At 38.2% G+C, this 20,571-nt stretch overlaps 1 protein-coding gene across 3 annotated transcripts in view; it reads right to left on the reverse strand.

Annotated features, from left to right (window-relative positions):
* The window catches only part of LOC123311027 (arf-GAP domain and FG repeat-containing protein 1), a 50,297-nt gene extending 36,025 nt beyond the window's left edge, over positions 1–14,272 (reverse strand). For 2 of the 3 annotated variants that reach the window (XM_044894774.1, XM_044894773.1), the window contains exon 1: positions 14,028–14,272. In XM_044894774.1, the coding sequence (XP_044750709.1) occupies positions 14,028–14,188 (161 nt within the window). In that variant the 5' untranslated portion in view covers positions 14,189–14,272. The remainder of the gene's footprint in view (positions 1–14,027) is intronic. The other variant, XM_044894775.1, reaches the window with a different exon arrangement.
* Positions 14,273–20,571: the final 6,299 nt, after the last annotated feature.

Here is a 20,571-nt window from a genome sequence, read left to right on the forward strand (position 1 = left end):
AGAAGCTCACTATCACTAGGCCGTTGTGCAAGCGTCCTTCAGGCAGAAAAAATATTCACAATGGAAAGATAATATGGGGAAATAAACTTAGAAAAAAATGTAACATAGCGATATACTCTGACAGTAAAGGTGCCTACTGATTACTCTGACGTGACGTGGGCCCACGCCATAATGCCTATGAACGTCACGTCAGATCAATTTGAACGCTTACGCGCAAACTCCTATACTTCATTCAAATTTATTTTAGCAGTCGGTTGGCCATGAAATAATTTTCTCAAGTTTTTGTAACTAGAACGAAGTTAGGTTGGCACTCATGAAATGTCGTTAATGTCATAACGCCGTTGCCACAACTAATTTCAATTTTTATTACGAAAATGCCGAGAGTGATTGAGAAAAGAGACAGGGTTTCAGGAAGTGCTATTTAGAAATCAGGTCCGCTCATTCAAATAGTTATACCCTGATATTCTAAAATCCACAATACGTCAGACGGTAGCGAACATATTCAATGTAAGAGAATTTATATTATGTTTCATCTGAATCTAAACGACTTATATTTCAGCTGAATATTTCCACAATCAGAAAGATTGTGAATGAAAAGGATGACAAAGAATTTCCTTCTATTGGGAGACCCAAAAAAGTGGTGGCATTTGAGAATTTTATGTTTGAGTGAATTAATGCGAAAAGTTTTCTACAGGATTTTCGATAAATGTAATCGGAGAATAAGTTCCCCAAAATGGATTTTTCTATTTTTCATTTGACTTGTCCTATACAATGTATATGTCTTAAGGTGCTAATAAATACCTAAGTATTATTATTACATCAACGTATTAAGATGAATAGCTACAAATACGCGCATGTTGCCCAGTTACTTGTTTATTCATGTGAAATTTTTGTTCAAAGGTGAAGTTCATCTTAAGCCTTAATAACCTGAGTTATGATCACTATTCTAATTGAATAAAAATTCTTTATAGAGTGTACAAGACAAAAACAACTCAATTTCTGTTTGAAAATTGTATGGTTTTTGTTTGAGAAAAATGGTGTTACATATATGTAACGCTAATAGCTACAGTTGCTGAGAAATAAAATAGATTTGCCAGTGAAATTTGCGTTACATATGTGTAACACTAGGTTATTATGGGTTAACTTGAAACTTCCTTCAATTCCTTTCACTTATATTGATGCAAGATGATTTTTGTTGAAGAATTTAACATTCTTGTAATTATTTGTTAATTCTTTCGGGAGATAACCATTGTCAACCACTGCATCATATGCATTTCATCTTCGGGTTAATATTTTTGAAATCTACAAATGATGTAAGCGAAAGAAGATAACGAACATTAACTCTCCTCAAGCTAGTGCATATTATGATATTATACTGATCTTTTGTATTTTCCATGCAAATAACTGGATTTGGCATGCCTTCAATCAGTTTGTATAAACTTCAATTATGTTCGTCACATATTTTCCGAAAAGATTCGACATTGTGATAAAATACGTAACAACAGAAACTTTTACGTAAAACGGGCAACATAGCGTTGATTTAAAACCCAAAAATGTTTTGACAAGCTTCATAACCCGACATTTTCTTACTATACAGAGTGAAATGTGTCAAATTCCATGGCCAACCGACTGCTAAAATAAAAGTGAATGAAGTATATGTTGGAATTTTCAATCATGCGCATTATGACCTGGGCCCACGTCACGTCAGAGTAATCTGTAGGCACCTTTAGGCTACGATCAAAGCACCAACCTCGCACATCATGGATTCTAAGATGATATGGATGTGACGAAGGGGACTCAACGAATTAGGCAAGGATAACAAAGTTTGCTTGGGTTCTCGGTCACTGAAGAGGCTAATACACTTGCTAGGAACGGAGCACAAACTCCTTTCCATGGCCTGGAACCTCTCTGTGGTATAGAAAAATTTACTTACAAGAAAGAGTTTCAGGAATAGGAAAAACCTCTGGATCGACTGACTGCAGAAATCAAGAAAAAACGACCCTTAATGAAAAGGAAAAACTGCTGTTCAACCAGGACAAGGCCCTCTATGTCGTTCAGTACCTAGATGGTTGACCGCTCTGATTATGATTTTGGAAAAGCTGTAAAAGCTCCTCCCTCACGCGAGTTCTCCTCCAATTTTCAAATGATACATTCCAGCAACTTTCTTGACGGTATGTAAATAGCACGAATGGCACCACTATCTTGCCAACTCTCCGCAATCATCTCATCGAAAGTTCGCCGCTGCGTGACCAATTGACCCAGTTCTCCAGGAAATGAAACAATATAAACACAAGTCCAGCTAGTCTCGTAAACCAAACAAATCCGATATCGCCAAATATTTACGCCGCAGTCGATGCGTTAATTCACACATCTATCGCTCAGATGAGCAACGGAAAATGTCGATATAAAAGGTAAACAGAAAGAACGACGATAAAGGAAGGATATCGATCGGAAGCGAATTAACCGAATCTATACCTAGATTTAGAAAAAATTGCTCTGCGTCGATTCCATCGGTTGGGCGATATCGGAATAGACTCCGGAGAGAGAATGTAATTTAGAAGAAAAGAGGTCGAAAGGATCGATACGCTAGTCTAATCGTATTACGGCAGTGAAACTCCAACCGTAGTTGGAATATCTTATGGGAATTAATTCGTTAGAATGCACATCGACTGGAGAAATCATTCTCCACACTGATGCTTTTAGACTGAGAGGAGAGGCACATTTCTCTCAACGTTTTTACCGGCTAGCATTCCAGAGAAGAACATACAGCTTTAATCGAATCAATATACCGTATTGTATGGAGACATCACAGGGTGGAAGTCTGAAATCAAATATGTGGGAATAACCCTAGAGAGCAAGCTTCTGTGAAAAGCAACAAAAGCCTTGACGTGCAGAAGTCTGACTGGTAGGACTTGTGAGATCGATAATAACTAATGAGGCAATAGTTTGGTATGCCCAGGCAAGTCAGAACAGTAAGAGGGAGCCCTCGATAAAACACAAAGGCTAGCTTGTGTTTTTACCGCTAGAGCTATGGGAACGTGCCACTCTATGGCAGTGGATATCATTAGAGATCTCACACCTCTTCATATTGTGATAGGTCATTCTTAAGACTATTCAAGGCAGGCTATAATGGAATTAGGGGAGAGCCTATCCCAGCAGCAAACCTTCCCCATCAAGAAAACCTTGATGCTAAGTAGAAAAGAAGATTGGGTAAAGGAGCCCACAATCCCAGCTCTCAAGAAGAATACAATCAAATGGTACTCATATGGTTCTGAAACAGAGACTGGTCCTAGAGTACTTTAGGCTGGCTTTCTGTTGTTCCTACAGAAAGAGAAACATTCTGGAGGAATCCAATAAGTATCTGGATCTTAGCCAAAATATGCTACATCACCTTAATATATTCTTACAGACCATTGCCGCCTCATGAAGCACCTAATGAGAATGAGCGTAGCAGAAAACGACGACTGCAAATTCTGTGGGGATGAGGAGGAAATTCTGGATCTAGTGACGAAAGCCTCACCATTGATTGATATAGCCAACGCAAAAATTCTTTGGATGAGAAACTTGTAAAAGTGAAGAAGTTACCTTCTTGAAGTTCACTAGAACTCTAGAACAAGTTGTAGACTATGTAATAGCGAGATAAGCTCTGATGAGGGGTACAATAGACTCAAGATCGCAGTGCAATGAAACCCCTCTTAAATCTACAATGAATCGTTCCGTGTGAGAGACAGAAAGCACTGCCTTCACTGGGGTGAAACAGTTCATAATTGGATTCTGATTTTGAAAGAAATGTTGAGATTAAAAAACGTTCAAAGGCATTTGGATTCTGAAAAATGTATATATTTTCAGAACTTTTCAGATATCTAAACATAATCTGTGAAATCCAATTGTTCCTGTGAAAAATTCCAAACGTTCATTATTGGAAAAAACCAATCAAAATCTGGTAAATCCTCATAAAAATTCATAATTTCGGAATTGCCAAAATTCCATCAGTTGAAATTAAAATTGAATAAAAAATTGATTCGAGGGAATATAAACTGACTACTGGTAATAGCCGACAAATAGCCCTCAGATGCTGTCATCGGTGAAAAATTGCCACTCAATAATTAACTAGCTGAGCGAAACTCGTGAGGTGAAAAGTTTTGAATAAAATGAAAAAGCAACAATACATAATTCTATTTTCCCTCTATTGTATTTACTTTTTTATGGGTTTAATTTTTTCATGTGTTACTCCTCATTTCTGAATACACAAAATTTGAATTTGTACCAGATTTCACTGATAAAAATCCTGGTATGAGAATGACCGAATTTAGATACCCACAGGTTTAAAAAAAAAACGTGAGAAATTCTTTCGTCGAATTTCCAGCCCTACCTGGTCGTCCAGAATACCATATGACGCAACGGTTCTGGGTTGCATCACAAGAATTTCTTCGATTTGATTCAAATTCCTCGGGTACAGCTGCGTGTAGGACGTACGAAATCTACCTGATATTTTATTACATCTCGCTACCCACCTTAGCTAGTCAACCGCATCCGGCTTGTTCCCTATGAAGGGCGCCAATAAAAGAATTTCTTTCTCACAAGCCATCATCCTCCCACAATTTCTAGTTGATATGTTCGTAGAGTGGTTCACAACGGTTGTGAACTGTACAGGGTAAGCACAAATGGATTTTCACTACCCTAAAATGGAATTACGCTTGCTCTGTACAGTTCACAACCGTTGTGAACCACTCTACGAACTGTAAGCACCGAGACTTGATGACCAGATCGGAAAATACCAAAAAACTCGAGAAAATTGAGATATTCGAGGCGCAAATGTAAAAAAATTCACGTCAGTTTGACAAGACTGAAGTTAGGTTAGCTCCGATAACGGTCTGAATGTGTCAAGTCAGGAAAGCGTGGTGGCCGTTAGGCTTGTTCGTAGAGTGGTTCACAACGGTTGTGAACTGTACAGAGCAAGCGCAAATGGATTTTCACTACCCTAAAATGGAATTGCGCTTGCTCTGTACAGTTCACAACCGTTGTGAACCACTCTACGAACTGTAAGCACCGAGACTTGATAACCAGATCAGAAAATACCAAAAAACTCGAGAAAATTGAGATATTCGAGGCGCAAATGTAAAAAAATTCACGTCAGTTTGACAAAACTGAATGTGTCAAGTATGGAAAGCGTGGTGGCCATTAGGCTTGTTCGAAGAGTGGTTCACAACGGTTGTGAACTGTACAGAGCAAACGCAAATGGATTTTCACTACCCTAAAATGGAATTGCGCTTTCTCTGTACAGTTCACAATCGTTGTGAACCACTCTACGAATTGTAAGCACCGAGACTTGATGACCAGATCGGAAAATACCGAAAAACCCGAGAAAATTGAGATATTCGAGGCGCAAATGTAAAAAAATCCACGTCAGTTTGACAAAACTGAAGTTAGGTTAGCTCCGATAACGGTCTGAATGTGTCAAGTCAGGAAAGCGTGGTGGCCATTAGGCTTGTTCGTAGGGTGGTTCACAACGGTTGTGAACTGTACAGAGCAAGCGCAAATGGATTTTCACTACCCTAAAATGGAATTGCGCTTGCTCTGTACAGTTCACAACCGTTGTGAACCACTCTACGAACTGTAAGCACCGAGACTTGATAACCAGATCGGAAAATACCGAAAAACCCGAGAAAATTGAGATAGCGCAAATGTAAAAAAAAACCACGTCGGTTTGACAAAACTGAAGTTAGGTTAGCTCCGATAACGGTCTGAATGTGTCAAGTCAGGAAAGCGTGGTGGCCGTTAGGCTTGTTCGTAGAGTGGTTCACAACGGTTGTGAACTGTACAGAGCAAGCGCAAATGGATTTTCACTACCCTAAAATGGAATTGCGCTTGCTCTGTACAGTTCACAACCGTTGTGAACCACTCTACGAACTGTAAGCACCGAGACTTGATAACCAGATCAGAAAATACCAAAAAACTCGAGAAAATTGAGATATTCGAGGCGCAAATGTAAAAAAATTCACGTCAGTTTGACAAAACTGAATGTGTCAAGTATGGAAAGCGTGGTGGCCATTAGGCTTGTTCGAAGAGTGGTTCACAACGGTTGTGAACTGTACAGAGCAAACGCAAATGGATTTTCACTACCCTAAAATGGAATTGCGCTTTCTCTGTACAGTTCACAATCGTTGTGAACCACTCTACGAATTGTAAGCACCGAGACTTGATGACCAGATCGGAAAATACCGAAAAACCCGAGAAAATTGAGATATTCGAGGCGCAAATGTAAAAAAATCCACGTCAGTTTGGCAAAACTGAAGTTAGGTTAGCTCCGATAACGGTCTGAATGTGTCAAGTCAGGAAAGCGTGGTGGCCATTAGGCTTGTTCGTAGGGTGGTTCACAACGGTTGTGAACTGTACAGAGCAAGCGCAAATGGATTTTCACTACCCTAAAATGGAATTGCGCTTGCTCTGTACAGTTCACAACCGTTGTGAACCACTCTACGAACTGTAAGCACCGAGACTTGATAACCAGATCGGAAAATACCGAAAAACCCGAGAAAATTGAGATAGCGCAAATGTAAAAAAAAACCACGTCGGTTTGACAAAACTGAAGTTAGGTTAGCTCCGATAACGGTCTGAATGTGTCAAGTCTGGAAAGCGTGGTGGCCGTTAGGCTTGTTCGTAGAGTGGTTCACAACGGTTGTGAACTGTACAGAGCAAGCGCAAATGGATTTTCACTACCCTAAAATGGAATTGCGCTTGCTCTGTAAAGTTCACAACCGTTGTGAACCACTCTACGAACTGTAAGCACCGAGACTTGATAACCCGATCGGAAAATACCGAAAAACCCGAGAAAATTGAGATATTCGAGGCGCAAATGTAAAAAATCCACGTCAGTTTGACAAAACTGAAGTTAGGTTAGCTCCGATAACGGTCTGAATGTGTCAAGTCTGGAAAGCGTGGTGGCCGTTAGGCTTGTTCGTAGAGTGGTTCACAACGGTTGTGAACTGTACAGAGCAAGCGCAAATGGACTTTCACTACCCTAAAATGGAATTGCGCTTGCTCTGTACAGTTCACAACCGTTGTGAACCACTCTACGAACAAGCCTAATGGCCACCACGCTTTCCAGACTTGACACATTCAGACCGTTATCGGAGCTAACCTAACTTCAGTCTTGTCAAACTGACGTGGATTTTTTTACATTTGCGCCTCGAGTATCTCAATTTTCTCGGCCTTTTTGGTATTTTCCGATCTGGTTATCAAGTCTCGGTACCTCCGGTGTAGCAATTCCCCGAGAGGAAAGGCCCGTTTCTTCCCATAAATATCACTTATTCCTTCGTGCCCCAGCACAGTAAAAACAGCTTCATCTTCCTCCATCTCGAAGTTTAAGCGGGCCGCATTCTTGGTCGCATAACCATCGGCCATTTTTTTCATCTGTCACAATTAGCTGCGATCCTCTTGCCTTATGATCGATGGTGTGACGTCCGAAAAGAACTGTTACTTGCAGGCAGACCGGAGATGGAAAATACACACACAGCAACGAACTTATACGCGGACGAGGTCGAAAAAATCTACATCCTGCCAGTATCGCGATAAGACGCAGTATGTGGCTCATTGGTGTGGCATTAAACTGTCTTGGCCTAAGCGGTATTTCACGTTTAACTTCGTATAATAAAGTAAATTGGTTCATCTCCACGTGACATCTCGCATTCCATCATAAAATACCTATAACGACTGCACCTGTGCATCCTACGAACGGTCGTAGGAATTTCATAAATTCCAAACAATAAGAAAATGGGTTATAATATAATGTGCTACTTAATCTTTTTTTCTACGGCCGAAACACAAAAGCCCTCTTGTTCAACTGTTCATACATAATACATAAAGCTACCCTTAACTTAAATTCATTTTCACTTCACAAAGTGGACCTACAAAGGAGATCGTGGCTTAAGAGGAATTTTGCTACGAAGGGCATGTTCTCTGGGTGTTTTGGGGTGAAAATCTGTATGAGTACTTCACACAATTTTTTTTTCAAGAAAGCTCCAGCCCTTCCAAGACAAGTTAGTTTTGTTGGTTAGCTAAACATAATGTAAAGAGCTATGTATACTTCATTCAAATTTATTTTAGCAGTCGGTTGGCCATGAAATAATTTTCTCAAGTTTTTGTAACTAGCACGAAGTTAGGTTGGCACTCATGAAATGTCGTTAATGTCATAACGCAGTTGCCACAACTTATATCAATTTTTATTACGAAAATGCCGAAAGTGATTGAAAAAAGAGACAGGGTCATAGATAACAGGGTTTCAGGAAGTGCTATTTGGAATTCAGGTCCGCTCATTCAAATAGTTATACCCTGATATTCTAAAATCCACAATACGTCAGACGATAGCGAACGTATTCAATGTAAGAGAATTTATATAATGTTTCATCTGAATCTAAAAGACTTATATTTCAGCTGAATATTTCCACAATCAGAAAGATTGTGAATGAAGAGGATGACAAAGTATTTCCTTCTATTGGGAGACCCAAAAAAGTGGTGGCATTTGAGAATTTTATGTTTGAGTGAATTAATGCGAAAAGTTTACTACCGAATTTTCGATAAATGTCATCGGGGAATGTTCTCTAAAATTGATTTTTCTATTTTTCATTTGACTTGTCCTATACAATGTAAATGTCTTGATGGGGTACTATTAAATACCTAATTATTATTATTACATCAATGTATTGAGATGAATAGCCACAAATACGATCAAATTGCCATGTTACTTGTTTATTCATGTGAAATTTTTGTTCAACGGTGAAGTTGCATCTTAACTTGAAACTTCCTTCAATTCCTTTTACGGATATTGATGCAAGATGATTTTTGTTGAAGAATTTAACATTCTTGTAATTATCTGTTAATTCCTTCGGGAGATACCCATTCCCAACCACTGCATCATATGCATTTCATCTTCGGGTTAATATTTTTGAAATCTACAACTGATGTAAAGTATTAAAACTTTAGCCATAGAAGATAACGAACATTAACTCTCCTCAAGCTAGTGCATATTATGATATTATACTGATCTCTTGTATTTTCCATGCAAATAACTGGATTTGGTATGCCTTCAATCAGTTTGTATAAACTTCAATTATGTTCGTCACATATTTTCCGAAGAGATTCGACATTGTGATAAAATACGTAATAACAGAAACTTTTACGTAGAACGGGCAACATAGCGTTGATTTAAAACCCAAAAATGTTTTGACAAGCTTCATAACCCCACATTTCCGTACTATACAGAGTGAAATGTGTCAAATTTCCATGGCCAACCGACTGCTAAAATAAAATTGAATGGAGTATAGATGTTCTTTGATATTTTTTTTTTAATAACGAAATCTTTGGATATGTCATTCTTAATGCGCTTACTCAGTGAAGTAAGAAATACTGGTTATCACTATTCAAGTTTCTCATCTGAAATAGCGAATCTTCCGAAAATATTGCAGAAAATCTGAAGGGGGTTCTTATTTTCCAAACCTAATAATGAATTTGAAGAGTTGAAGAAATTTGACGAAGAAAATTTACGTAGTTCTTCACAACCCATAAAAAAATCGTCAATTCTCCAACATCTATTGAGAACTGTATCTCAGAAGGGTGGGTGATTTAGAAAAAAAATTAAATGAAGTACCCCTACTGATATTCGCCGAGGAATCAAATCCTTAGCCTTCATTTACAGACAAGCTGTATAGTAAATATGTATTCAGAAGTTTCACTTGCAATATCATAAGTTTGGACATGTGGAGAGCCGAGCACACAAGGAAAGACAGCTCCAGATATGATGTGGCACTAGGTTATTGCCACTTCTATCAAAATCTGTTTGTCCAAAGTTGGGGAAGTTCAAAATAATTACACTTTACTCTCCATTATTCATCAAAGGACCTAAATAATGATATATTAATGAATGAAAATAGAGTGGTGTGGTGGTTCCTCGGGTGGTTCCTAACACTCTTTTCGTTCACTCATGAAATATAACCCCATATTATAGCCCTTGTACTGGAAAAAACCTTATTCATACATTCGTTTGAGAGATTTTCATGCGTATCACTGAACAAACTGGAAAGAATGTTTGAAATATTTCATATCTGGTTGCGAAAAGCTAAATATCAACCGAGATAATAGTTCGTTGACGTTTATCTATTCAGGTCGAAAAAATGAGCGAATTATGTTATACATAAGTATGTATTTAAATCATTATCATCGTTTCTATACGTGTATACGCATATGTATTATAGTATACCTTCATCTACATTGCAAATAAATAATCGAAATATTTGTTCTATTGTGACAGCTCAGGTTTCTATACGGAAATAATGTTCTCACCTTTGTTATTTTGAATCGGACTACGTGTAGTACAATAAATATTTGGATTAATACCATGACTCAAATTTATGGATAAAATGTATCACCATATTGTTCTGTTAAAAGTTTTACTGATATGCGATTTCCTCAGGCTAATTTTGAATAAAATTGCTGAAATGAATATGTACCAACGTTATATGAATATATTAGAATCGAGAAATTATTGAGCAATCAGAAAATTTATTTTGAACCTTGTGAAAGAAACATCTTGACATTTTCGGTAAAACCAGAATTTGACGAGAAAAAATCGGTCAGAAATTGTCTCCGTACCATTTAATTTCAAAAATGAATAGAATCTGCAGAATGCCCATGAAGAAAAGCATCATATTCATGGCTCCCTTTTCAATTGAATTCAATTCACTGAATGAATGAAAAATCCAGAGAGCCATAACGTGGAACACACTACATTTAAAATGAGGAAGTTACTGACGTGAAGACATGATTGATATACAGGGTGTCCCAATGAAAAAATCAGAGGTAACGAAAATATTTTGGCTGGATACCCAATGTTTTATTGATACTTCACCATCAGTACTAGGTATAGTCCAGCAGTATATAGAGAGGGATCTTATTAAGGTAATGTCCATAGAAAAATGGTGAGGTTCATCAGGGAAAACGAAAAAGAGCGCAGCTAAACGTACAATGGCAATAAAACGGAATCCTTGCAAGAATTTACGACGTGCTAATTTTCAAACAAGCTGTGTGCATAAAACGATGCACAAGGCAACATCAAACGTTACCATACCACTTATGGTAATTTATCTTCGGCTCAAAATGTGAATAATGAATAGAACCGAGATGATCGTGTCAAGTTTCAAGGCTAACATCGCCCAAGTACGAGACACCACGGAACCATATCGATACCCTGAATTAATACCGTCATCATGGCAAATTCTCCTTGACATTGAAAGGACCGTTTTTGTTATTTATCGATCGGATCGTTGTCTTGCATAGTAACGCAATTATTGCGACACATTCTACTGTTCGATTCAATTTCCAAAAATTTATCTTCATAAATCGAAAAAGTGCATCTATTTCTTGATTCTTACATGCTTATTATCAAACAAATTGGACTGGGAGATGAAAATGAAGAGGCGTACAAGTTATATAAGACTTTCAGGTTGACTCCGATCTACTGAGTTCGAGGGTTGAAAATTGAGGAAAACCATAAGGCTATTTGCAATTCAAACATATCGAATTATTGAGTAGAAACTAAAAACATACGCACATGTTCAAATTTGACGTATTCTCCGTACACTGCATGTCGTTTGGGCACGAAACAGAACTTATATCTTCGCCAGAAATCAACGGTGGCACAAACGGAAGAAAAGGCAACGATCAACTCCGGTCTGAAGAATTTGAATATATTTATTTATATGTAGGAACAGTTTCCGACAACTTTCACCGCCGCTGAACTGGGACAAGAAGTAGAAAACGAACGCTATGACACCAAACCACCAAATGAAGCCGAAACAGGATGAATGTACGTTTTTGATCGTCACGCACGTAAAATGGCTCTCATCAATTCCACTTCATCACTTTCCATCTAGGAAAACTGGCGCCTTGGAGAAAGAGCCATTCGAATCTAGGCGCGATTACTGAAAACGCTAACGATTATAGAGTGCGTCGCTTTGAAGAGAGAAGGAGTCAGAAAATCGTTCTTCAGCTAAAATACTCGAAATAAACATAACAGCATATTTTTTTTTTAATATTCAAGTTGAAATACATTCAAAATACCCGCATCAAGGTAACATTTAGTCAATTACATTTGAAGCTCTCCCATTGGTTCACGAGAATCCAAAAAACTAGCTTAAGCTGCTCGTTTTCATCAGACATTGTATATTTTTGAATTTCATTAATAAGAAGAATGTTCGAATTAATAATTTTTATTACTTCATGCGTCGTGCTCTGAAGTGTCTGGAGCAAGCAGGATGTAATCAATATTCGGGCTAAATATGAAGTCCCTAAATCGGAATATGCTGATCGGAAAGTGAAATGAAATAATGCATTGGACATTCCAATCTACTACAAGATGCTAGACTCCTGCAATGTATCAGTGGATTCTTCATCACTTTCTAGAAAGAATAAATGAGTGAGCTATCTCGAGTGAAAAATCAATAAGTTCATTTCAATTACCTACGAGTACCTATATGATCTATAAATAATTGGTTTATCATGGCACAATCGTACCTACAGATCGGGAGGAAAAAATCGAACATTATTTTCAAAACCTTCTTACGAATTGAAAAATAGAAATTAATGTGTTCACATGCCATTTCATGCAAAAACAAAAACACACTAAAAGTCGTTGATCTCTGCAACCAACAGAAAATAGTGGGTAAAATCAGCTGTTGAACGATAATACATAATGCGGGTTTGAAAGGCACACCTGCTTCCTGACTTGTGAATATGAGTAGAAGCGTAAAATTAATGCAAGAAGCGATATACGTATGAAACTCGATTTTATTTGTCAGCAACAAGATCCAAATATTACTTCTTTTCGAAAACTTCTAGAAATTTGGACTTTTATTATTGCTTTAGGGAATTACAGCTGATAAATAATAATAGGTGAAATTAAATATAGGTGACAGTATCGAACAATGAAAATAAATACGGTTATAGGTGGGATCCAACCGAAAAATCTTCTTCCAAACTCCAAGAGAAAATCTCCAATACATAACATCCGTTGGCAATCTCCAGGAAGAAATGCAACGAATAAGTTTCTCACACTTTTTCAATCAGAGTAGAAAAACGAATGGACTATCCGTTTTTTCTCATCAGAACAATATTCAATGATCGCTGCAGAAAATTTTAAGTTCAGCCAAGGTTTGATGTTTAATCCATTGTATTATGCGAGAAGAGCAACTCTCAATTCACGGTTATTTATCATAATCATTTTCATAGAATGCAATTTCGAACAATAGATGATTTAATTGATGTTCCCTCTTGGTTTTTCTCTTTCATAATTGCGTATAATCAGGTTATTACGTTCAAAGCTAAGAATTCATTAGGCATACACTTTTCAACGAAACATTCAAGAAACGTCCGACGTATTTTCAACGATCACGGAACCACTTTTTACGGTGTCGTTGGTACGGCAAGGTACCGGTGGTACCGCTCACACAGCTCTGGATACATGGCTTGGTACCACTCGCAGGTATGACATCAATGCAATGAAAATTCACGGTGAAAATTAAATTCTTATTCCCAGTTGAAGAAGATCAACAGATAAGATTGGAATAAATCACAAGATTGTATTAGTTGTTGTACCCTTCAGTAATCAGAGTACAACGAAATATTTCTTCTTTGTGATGATAAACCTCGGTTATATTTACACAATATTTCCAGATTTCATGTTTCTTGTTGGAAGAAATTCTGATTCAACGTGATATTTTCTCTTTCAGATTACCACTTGAACAAAAGTTCAAATTGAACTTGGAGTAGCATGAATATTTTCTAGTTCAACAAACTTCCCACTCAAAACAATCTATATAGAATATCAAAATTCCTTATAAGGTAATGAAGATGACTTAAATTTCAATCGATAATGTTGGACATTGATGACCACTCATTAAAAATACAATTAACCTAGAGGAAAGCGGTCCACAAATCATTTCAAAATAAATACATGAGGGAAGAACGGTACTTACAATAATCCAGAACATTTGGTGCAAACAAATGAGCCTATCGTTACATCTACGTATGTGGGTCCCCTTTGATTACAGTCAAAACAGTACTTGTTAGAAGACAAGGCAGCTAACTCGCGAAGAGTTTTCAGGTTTTTCTCGTCTTGCTTTTTACGGGAAGCCATTTCCGCACAACACAACACAAACTATACTCTCAACTGACAACTAAACTGCTCAACTCGCGATCTGAAACGGAATGAGGTTTTGAGAAATGACAGTTCCTATGACAACCGATTGTCAACAATAGACTTGTAATCACAGATTTCTTTGACAACCACAGAAACCAAATCTAAAAAGCGGTGTGAAGTTGGCTGACAATTTCTAGCTGACAGAATCCCGAAGATACCCGAAGCGGCGACGGCCGCCAGTGGCGTACCCCTACTATTATTTTCGCCGAAAAATCGCTTCTGCATTACGAAATGAGATTAGTAGTGGAAATAATATAAATATTTGATGTTTGGCATATATAAATTTGATAATTCGAACAATTCGTTGGAAAAATGAATTTGTTCGATATATTTTTTCGATCAATTGAACTGAAATCGTCTAGGCGCGAAGTTTAATCTATATAACTTCTATGTTTTTATCAGTTTCAAGATGAGATTTTCACTCAGATGATGGTCAACTATTCAGGATTCATAATCCGTAAAAAACTTTACTTGCACCCCTTGCAAACTACCCTTTTTCGACCCTTTTCCGTATAAAACACCGAATTCGCGATATAAAGCGGCGCAGTCAGCTGACCATAACTTCTATCTTTTTATCAGTTTCAAGATGAGATTTTCACTCAGACGATGGTCAACTATTCAGGATTCATAATCCGTAAAAAACTTTACTTGCACCCCTTGCACACTACCCTTTTTCCACCCTTTTCCGTATAAAACACCGAATTTGCGCTAGGAAGCGGCGCAGTCAGCTGACCATAAATTCTATGTTTTTATCAGTTTCAAGATGAGATTTTCACTCAGATGATGGTCAACTATTCAGGATTCATAATCCGTAAAAAACTTTACTTGCACCCCTTGCAAACTACCCTTTTTCGACCCTTTTCCGTATAAAACACCGAATTCGCGATATAAAGCGGCGCAGTCAGCTGACCATAACTTCTATCTTTTTATCAGTTTCAAGATGAGATTTTCACTCAGACGATGGTCAACTATTCAGGATTCATAATCCGTAAAAAACTTTACTTGCACCCCTTGCACACTACCCTTTTTCCACCCTTTTCCGTATAAAACACCGAATTTGCGCTAGGAAGCGGCGCAGTCAGCTGACCATAACTTCTATGTTTTTATCAGTTTCAAGATGAGATTTTCACTCAGATGATGGTCAACTATTCAGGATTCATAATCCGTAAAAAACTTTACTTGCACCCCTTGGAGACTACCCTTTTTCGACCCTTTTCCGTATAAGACACCGAATTCGCGATATAAAGCGGCGCAGTCAGCTGACCATAACTTCTATCTTTTTATCAGTTTCAAGATGAGATTTTCACTCAGATGATGGTCAACTATTCAGGATTCATAATCCGTAAAAAACTTTACTTGCACCCCTTGGAGACTACCCTTTTTCGACCCTTTTCCGTATAAAACACCGAATTCGCGATATAAAGCGGCGCAGTCAGCTGACCATAACTTCTATCTTTTTATCAGTTTCAAGATGAGATTTTCACTCAGACGATGGTCAACTATTCAGGATTCATAATCCGTAAAAAACTTTACTTGCACCCCTTGCACACTACCCTTTTTCCACCCTTTTCCGTATAAAACACCGAATTTGCGCTAGGAAGCGGCGCAGTCAGCTGACCATAACTTCTATCTTTTTATCAGTTTCAAGATGAGATTTTCACTCAGATGATGGTCAACTATTCAGGATTCATAATCCGTAAAAAACTTTACTTGCACCCCTTGCACACTACCCTTTTTCCACCCTTTTCCGTATAAAACACCGAATTCGCGATATAAAGCGACGCAGTCAGCTGACCATAACTTCTATTTTTTTATCAGTTTCAAGATGAGATTTTCACTCAGATGATGGTCAACTATTCAGGATTCATAATCCGTAAAAAACTTTACTTGCACCCCTTGCACACTACCCTTTTTCGACCCTTTTCCGTATAAAACACCGAATTCGCGATATAAAGCGACGCAGTCAGCTGACCATAACTTCTATTTTTTTATCAGTTTCAAGATGAGATTTTCAGTCAGATGATGGTCAACTATTCAGGATTCATAATCCGTAAAAAACTTTACTTGCACCCCTTGGAGACTACCCTTTTTCCACCCTTTTCCGTATAAAACACCGAATTTGCGCTAGGAAGCGGCGCAGTCAGCTGACCATAACTTCTATGTTTTTATCAGTTTCAAGATGAGATTCTCACTCAGATGATGGTCAACTATTCGGGATTCATAATCCGTAAAAAACATTACTTGCACCCCTTGGAGACTACCCTTTTTCGACCCTTTTCCGTATAAAACACCGAATTCGCGATATAAAGCGACGCAGTCAGCTGACCATAACTTCTATTTTTTTATCAGTTTCAAGATGAGATTTTCACTCAGACGATGGTCAACTATTCAGGATTCATAATCCGTAAAAAACTTTACTTGCACCCCTTGCACACTACCCTTTTTCGACCCTTTTCCGTATAAGACACCGAATTTGCGCTAGGAAGCGGCGCAGTCAGCTGACCATAACTTCTATCTTTTTATCAGTTTCAAGATGAGATTTTCACTCAGATGATGGTCAACTATTCGGGATTCATAATCCGTAAAAAACTTTACTTGCACCCCTTGCACACTACCCTTTTTCGACCCTTTTCCGTATAAGACACCGAATTTGCGCTAGGAAGCGGCGCAGTCAGCTGAACATAACTTCTATGTTTTCATCAGTTTCAAGATGAGATTTTCACTCAGATGATGGTCAACTATTCAGGATTCATAATCCGTAAAAAACTTTACTTGCACCCCTTGCACACTACCCTTTTTCCACCCTTTTCCGTATAAAACACCGAATTTGCGCTAGGAAGCGGCGCAGTCAGCTGACCATAACTTCTATCTTTTTATCAGTTTCAAGATGAGATTTTCACTCAGATGATGGTCAACTATTCAGGATTCATAATCCGTAAAAAACTTTACTTGCACCCCTTGGAGACTACCCTTTTTCGACCCTTTTCCGTATAAAACACCGAATTCGCGATATAAAGCGACGCAGTCAGCTGACCATAACTTCTATTTTTTTATCAGTTTCAAGATGAGATTTTCACTCAGATGATGGTCAACTATTCAGGATTCATAATCCGTAAAAAACTTTACTTGCACCCCTTGGAGACTACCCTTTTTCGACCCTTTTCCGTATAAGACACCGAATTTGCGCTAGGAAGCGGCGCAGTCAGCTGACCATAACTTCTATCTTTTTATCAGTTTCAAGATGAGATTTTCACTCAGATGATGGTCAACTATTCGGGATTCATAATCCGTAAAAAACTTTACTTGCACCCCTTGCACACTACCCTTTTTCGACCCTTTTCCGTATAAGACACCGAATTTGCGCTAGGAAGCGGCGCAGTCAGCTGAACATAACTTCTATGTTTTTATCAGTTTCAAGATGAGATTTTCACTCAGATGATGGTCAACTATTCGGGATTCATAATCCGTAAAAAACTTTACTTGCACCCCTTGGAGACTACCCTTTTTCGACCCTTTTCCGTATAAAACACCGAATTCGCGATATAAAGCGACGCAGTCAGCTGACCATAACTTCTATTTTTTTATCAGTTTCAAGATGAGATTTTCACTCAGACGATGGTCAACTATTCAGGATTCATAATCCGTAAAAAACTTTACTTGCACCCTTGCACACTACCCTTTTTCGACCCTTTTCCGTATAAGACACCGAATTTGCGCTAGGAAGCGGCGCAGTCAGCTGACCATAACTTCTATCTTTTTATCAGTTTCAAGATGAGATTTTCACTCAGATGATGGTCAACTATTCGGGATTCATAATCCGTAAAAAACTTTACTTGCACCCCTTGCACACTACCCTTTTTCGACCCTTTTCCGTATAAGACACCGAATTTGCGCTAGGAAGCGGCGCAGTCAGCTGAACATAACTTCTATGTTTTTATCAGTTTCAAGATGAGATTTTCACTCAGATGATGGTCAACTATTCAGGATTCATAATCCGTAAAAAACTTTACTTGCACCCCTTGCACACTACCCTTTTTCCACCCTTTTCCGTATAAAACACCGAATTTGCGCTAGGAAGCGGCGCAGTCAGCTGACCATAACTTCTATCTTTTTATCAGTTTCAAGATGAGATTTTCACTCAGATGATGGTCAACTATTCAGGATTCATAATCCGTAAAAAACTTTACTTGCACCCGTTGGAGACTACCCTTTTTCGACCCTTTTCCGTATAAAACACCGAATTCGCGATATAAAGCGACGCAGTCAGCTGACCATAACTTCTATTTTTTTATCAGTTTCAAGATGAGATTTTCACTCAGATGATGGTCAACTATTCAGGATTCATAATCCGTAAAAAACTTTACTTGCACCCCTTGGAGACTACCCTTTTGGACCCTTTTCCGTATAAAACACCGAATTCGCGATATAAAGCGACGCAGTCAGCTGACCATAACTTCTATTTTTTTATCAGTTTCAAGATGAGATTTTCACTCAGATGATGGTCAACTATTCGGGATTCATAATCCGTAAAAAACTTTACTTGCACCCCTTGGAGACTACCCTTTTTCCACCCTTTTCCGTATAAAACACCGAATTTGCGCTAGGAAGCGGCGCAGTCAGCTGACCATAACTTCTATGTTTTTATCAGTTTCAAGATGAGATTTTCACTCAGATGATGGTCAACTATTCGGGATTCATAATCCGTAAAAAACTTTACTTGCACCCCTTGCACACTACCCTTTTTCGACCCTTTTCCGTATAAAACACCGAATTCGCGATATAAAGCGGCGCAGTCAGCTGACCATAACTTCTATCTTTTTATCAGTTTCAAGATGAGATTTTCACTCAGATGATGGTCAACTATTCGGGATTCATAATCCGTAAAAAACTTTACTTGCACCCCTTGCACACTACCCTTTTTCGACCCTTTTCCGTATAAAACACCGAATTCGCGATATAAAGCGGCGCAGTCAGCTGACCATAACTTCTATGTTTTTATCAGTTTCAAGATGAGATTTTCACTCAGATGATGGTCAACTATTCAGGATTCATAATCCGTAAAAAACTTTACTTGCACCCGTTGGAGACTACCCTTTTTCGACCCTTTTCCGTATAAAACACCGAATTCGCGATATAAAGCGACGCAGTCAGCTGACCATAACTTCTATTTTTTTATCAGTTTCAAGATGAGATTTTCACTCAGATGATGGTCAACTATTCAGGATTCATAATCCGTAAAAAACTTTACTTGCACCCCTTGGAGACTACCCTTTTGGACCCTTTTCCGTATAAAACACCGAATTCGCGATATAAAGCGACGCAGTCAGCTGACCATAACTTCTATTTTTTTATCAGTTTCAAGATGAGATTTTCACTCAGATGATGGTCAACTATTCGGGATTCATAATCCGTAAAAAACTTTACTTGCACCCCTTGGAGACTACCCTTTTTCCACCCTTTTCCGTATAAAACACCGAATTTGCGCTAGGAAGCGGCGCAGTCAGCTGACCATAACTTCTATGTTTTTATCAGTTTCAAGATGAGATTTTCACTCAGATGATGGTCAACTATTCAGGATTCATAATCCGTAAAAAACTTTACTTGCACCCCTTGGAGACTACCCTTTTTCGACCCTTTTCCGTATAAAACACCGAATTCGCGATATAAAGCGGCGCAGTCAGCTGACCATAACTTCTATGTTTTTATCAGTTTCAAGATGAGATTTTCACTCAGATGATGGTCAACTATTCGGGATTCATAATCCGTAAAAAACTTTACTTGCACCCCTTGCACACTACCCTTTTTCGACCCTTTTCCGTATAAAACACCGAATTCGCGATATAAAGCGGCGCAGTCGAAGCGCCTGATATCTGTTGCCGAAGTTTTGATAAACAGAAAATATGACAAATATTAATTATCATTCAACTCTGTTAATTATGTTACAATTATCGATTTTGTTACACTTTATTGGTCAACTCTATTTTTCCGAAAAATTATGTTACAATCTGATAATTATATCATACCGGCAACAGTGGCAACAGTGCCACCAGATGACCACCTGCCAACGAGGAAAGTTCAAGATACTTGTGGCCCTCTTCCTATTGGATAGAAACCGCAGCAATCTTGACATATTTGATTTACGACACAATTGCGCTTGCTTTGAAGACGCCGCTCTGAGCTGTTTGGAAAATATCTGTAAAATTTGAATAATTGGGTGCTTCGACCAAATGCAACTCTTTTTAAATGATCCACACTTGTGCAGTGCAGTGTTGCCAATGGTAATTTATGGAAAAATCCGAAATATCTGACAAAAAATCCGA

This window comes from Coccinella septempunctata, chromosome 4, assembly GCF_907165205.1.
Source record: "Coccinella septempunctata chromosome 4, icCocSept1.1, whole genome shotgun sequence".
In the NCBI taxonomy this organism is placed as follows: Eukaryota; Metazoa; Arthropoda; class Insecta; order Coleoptera; family Coccinellidae; genus Coccinella; species Coccinella septempunctata.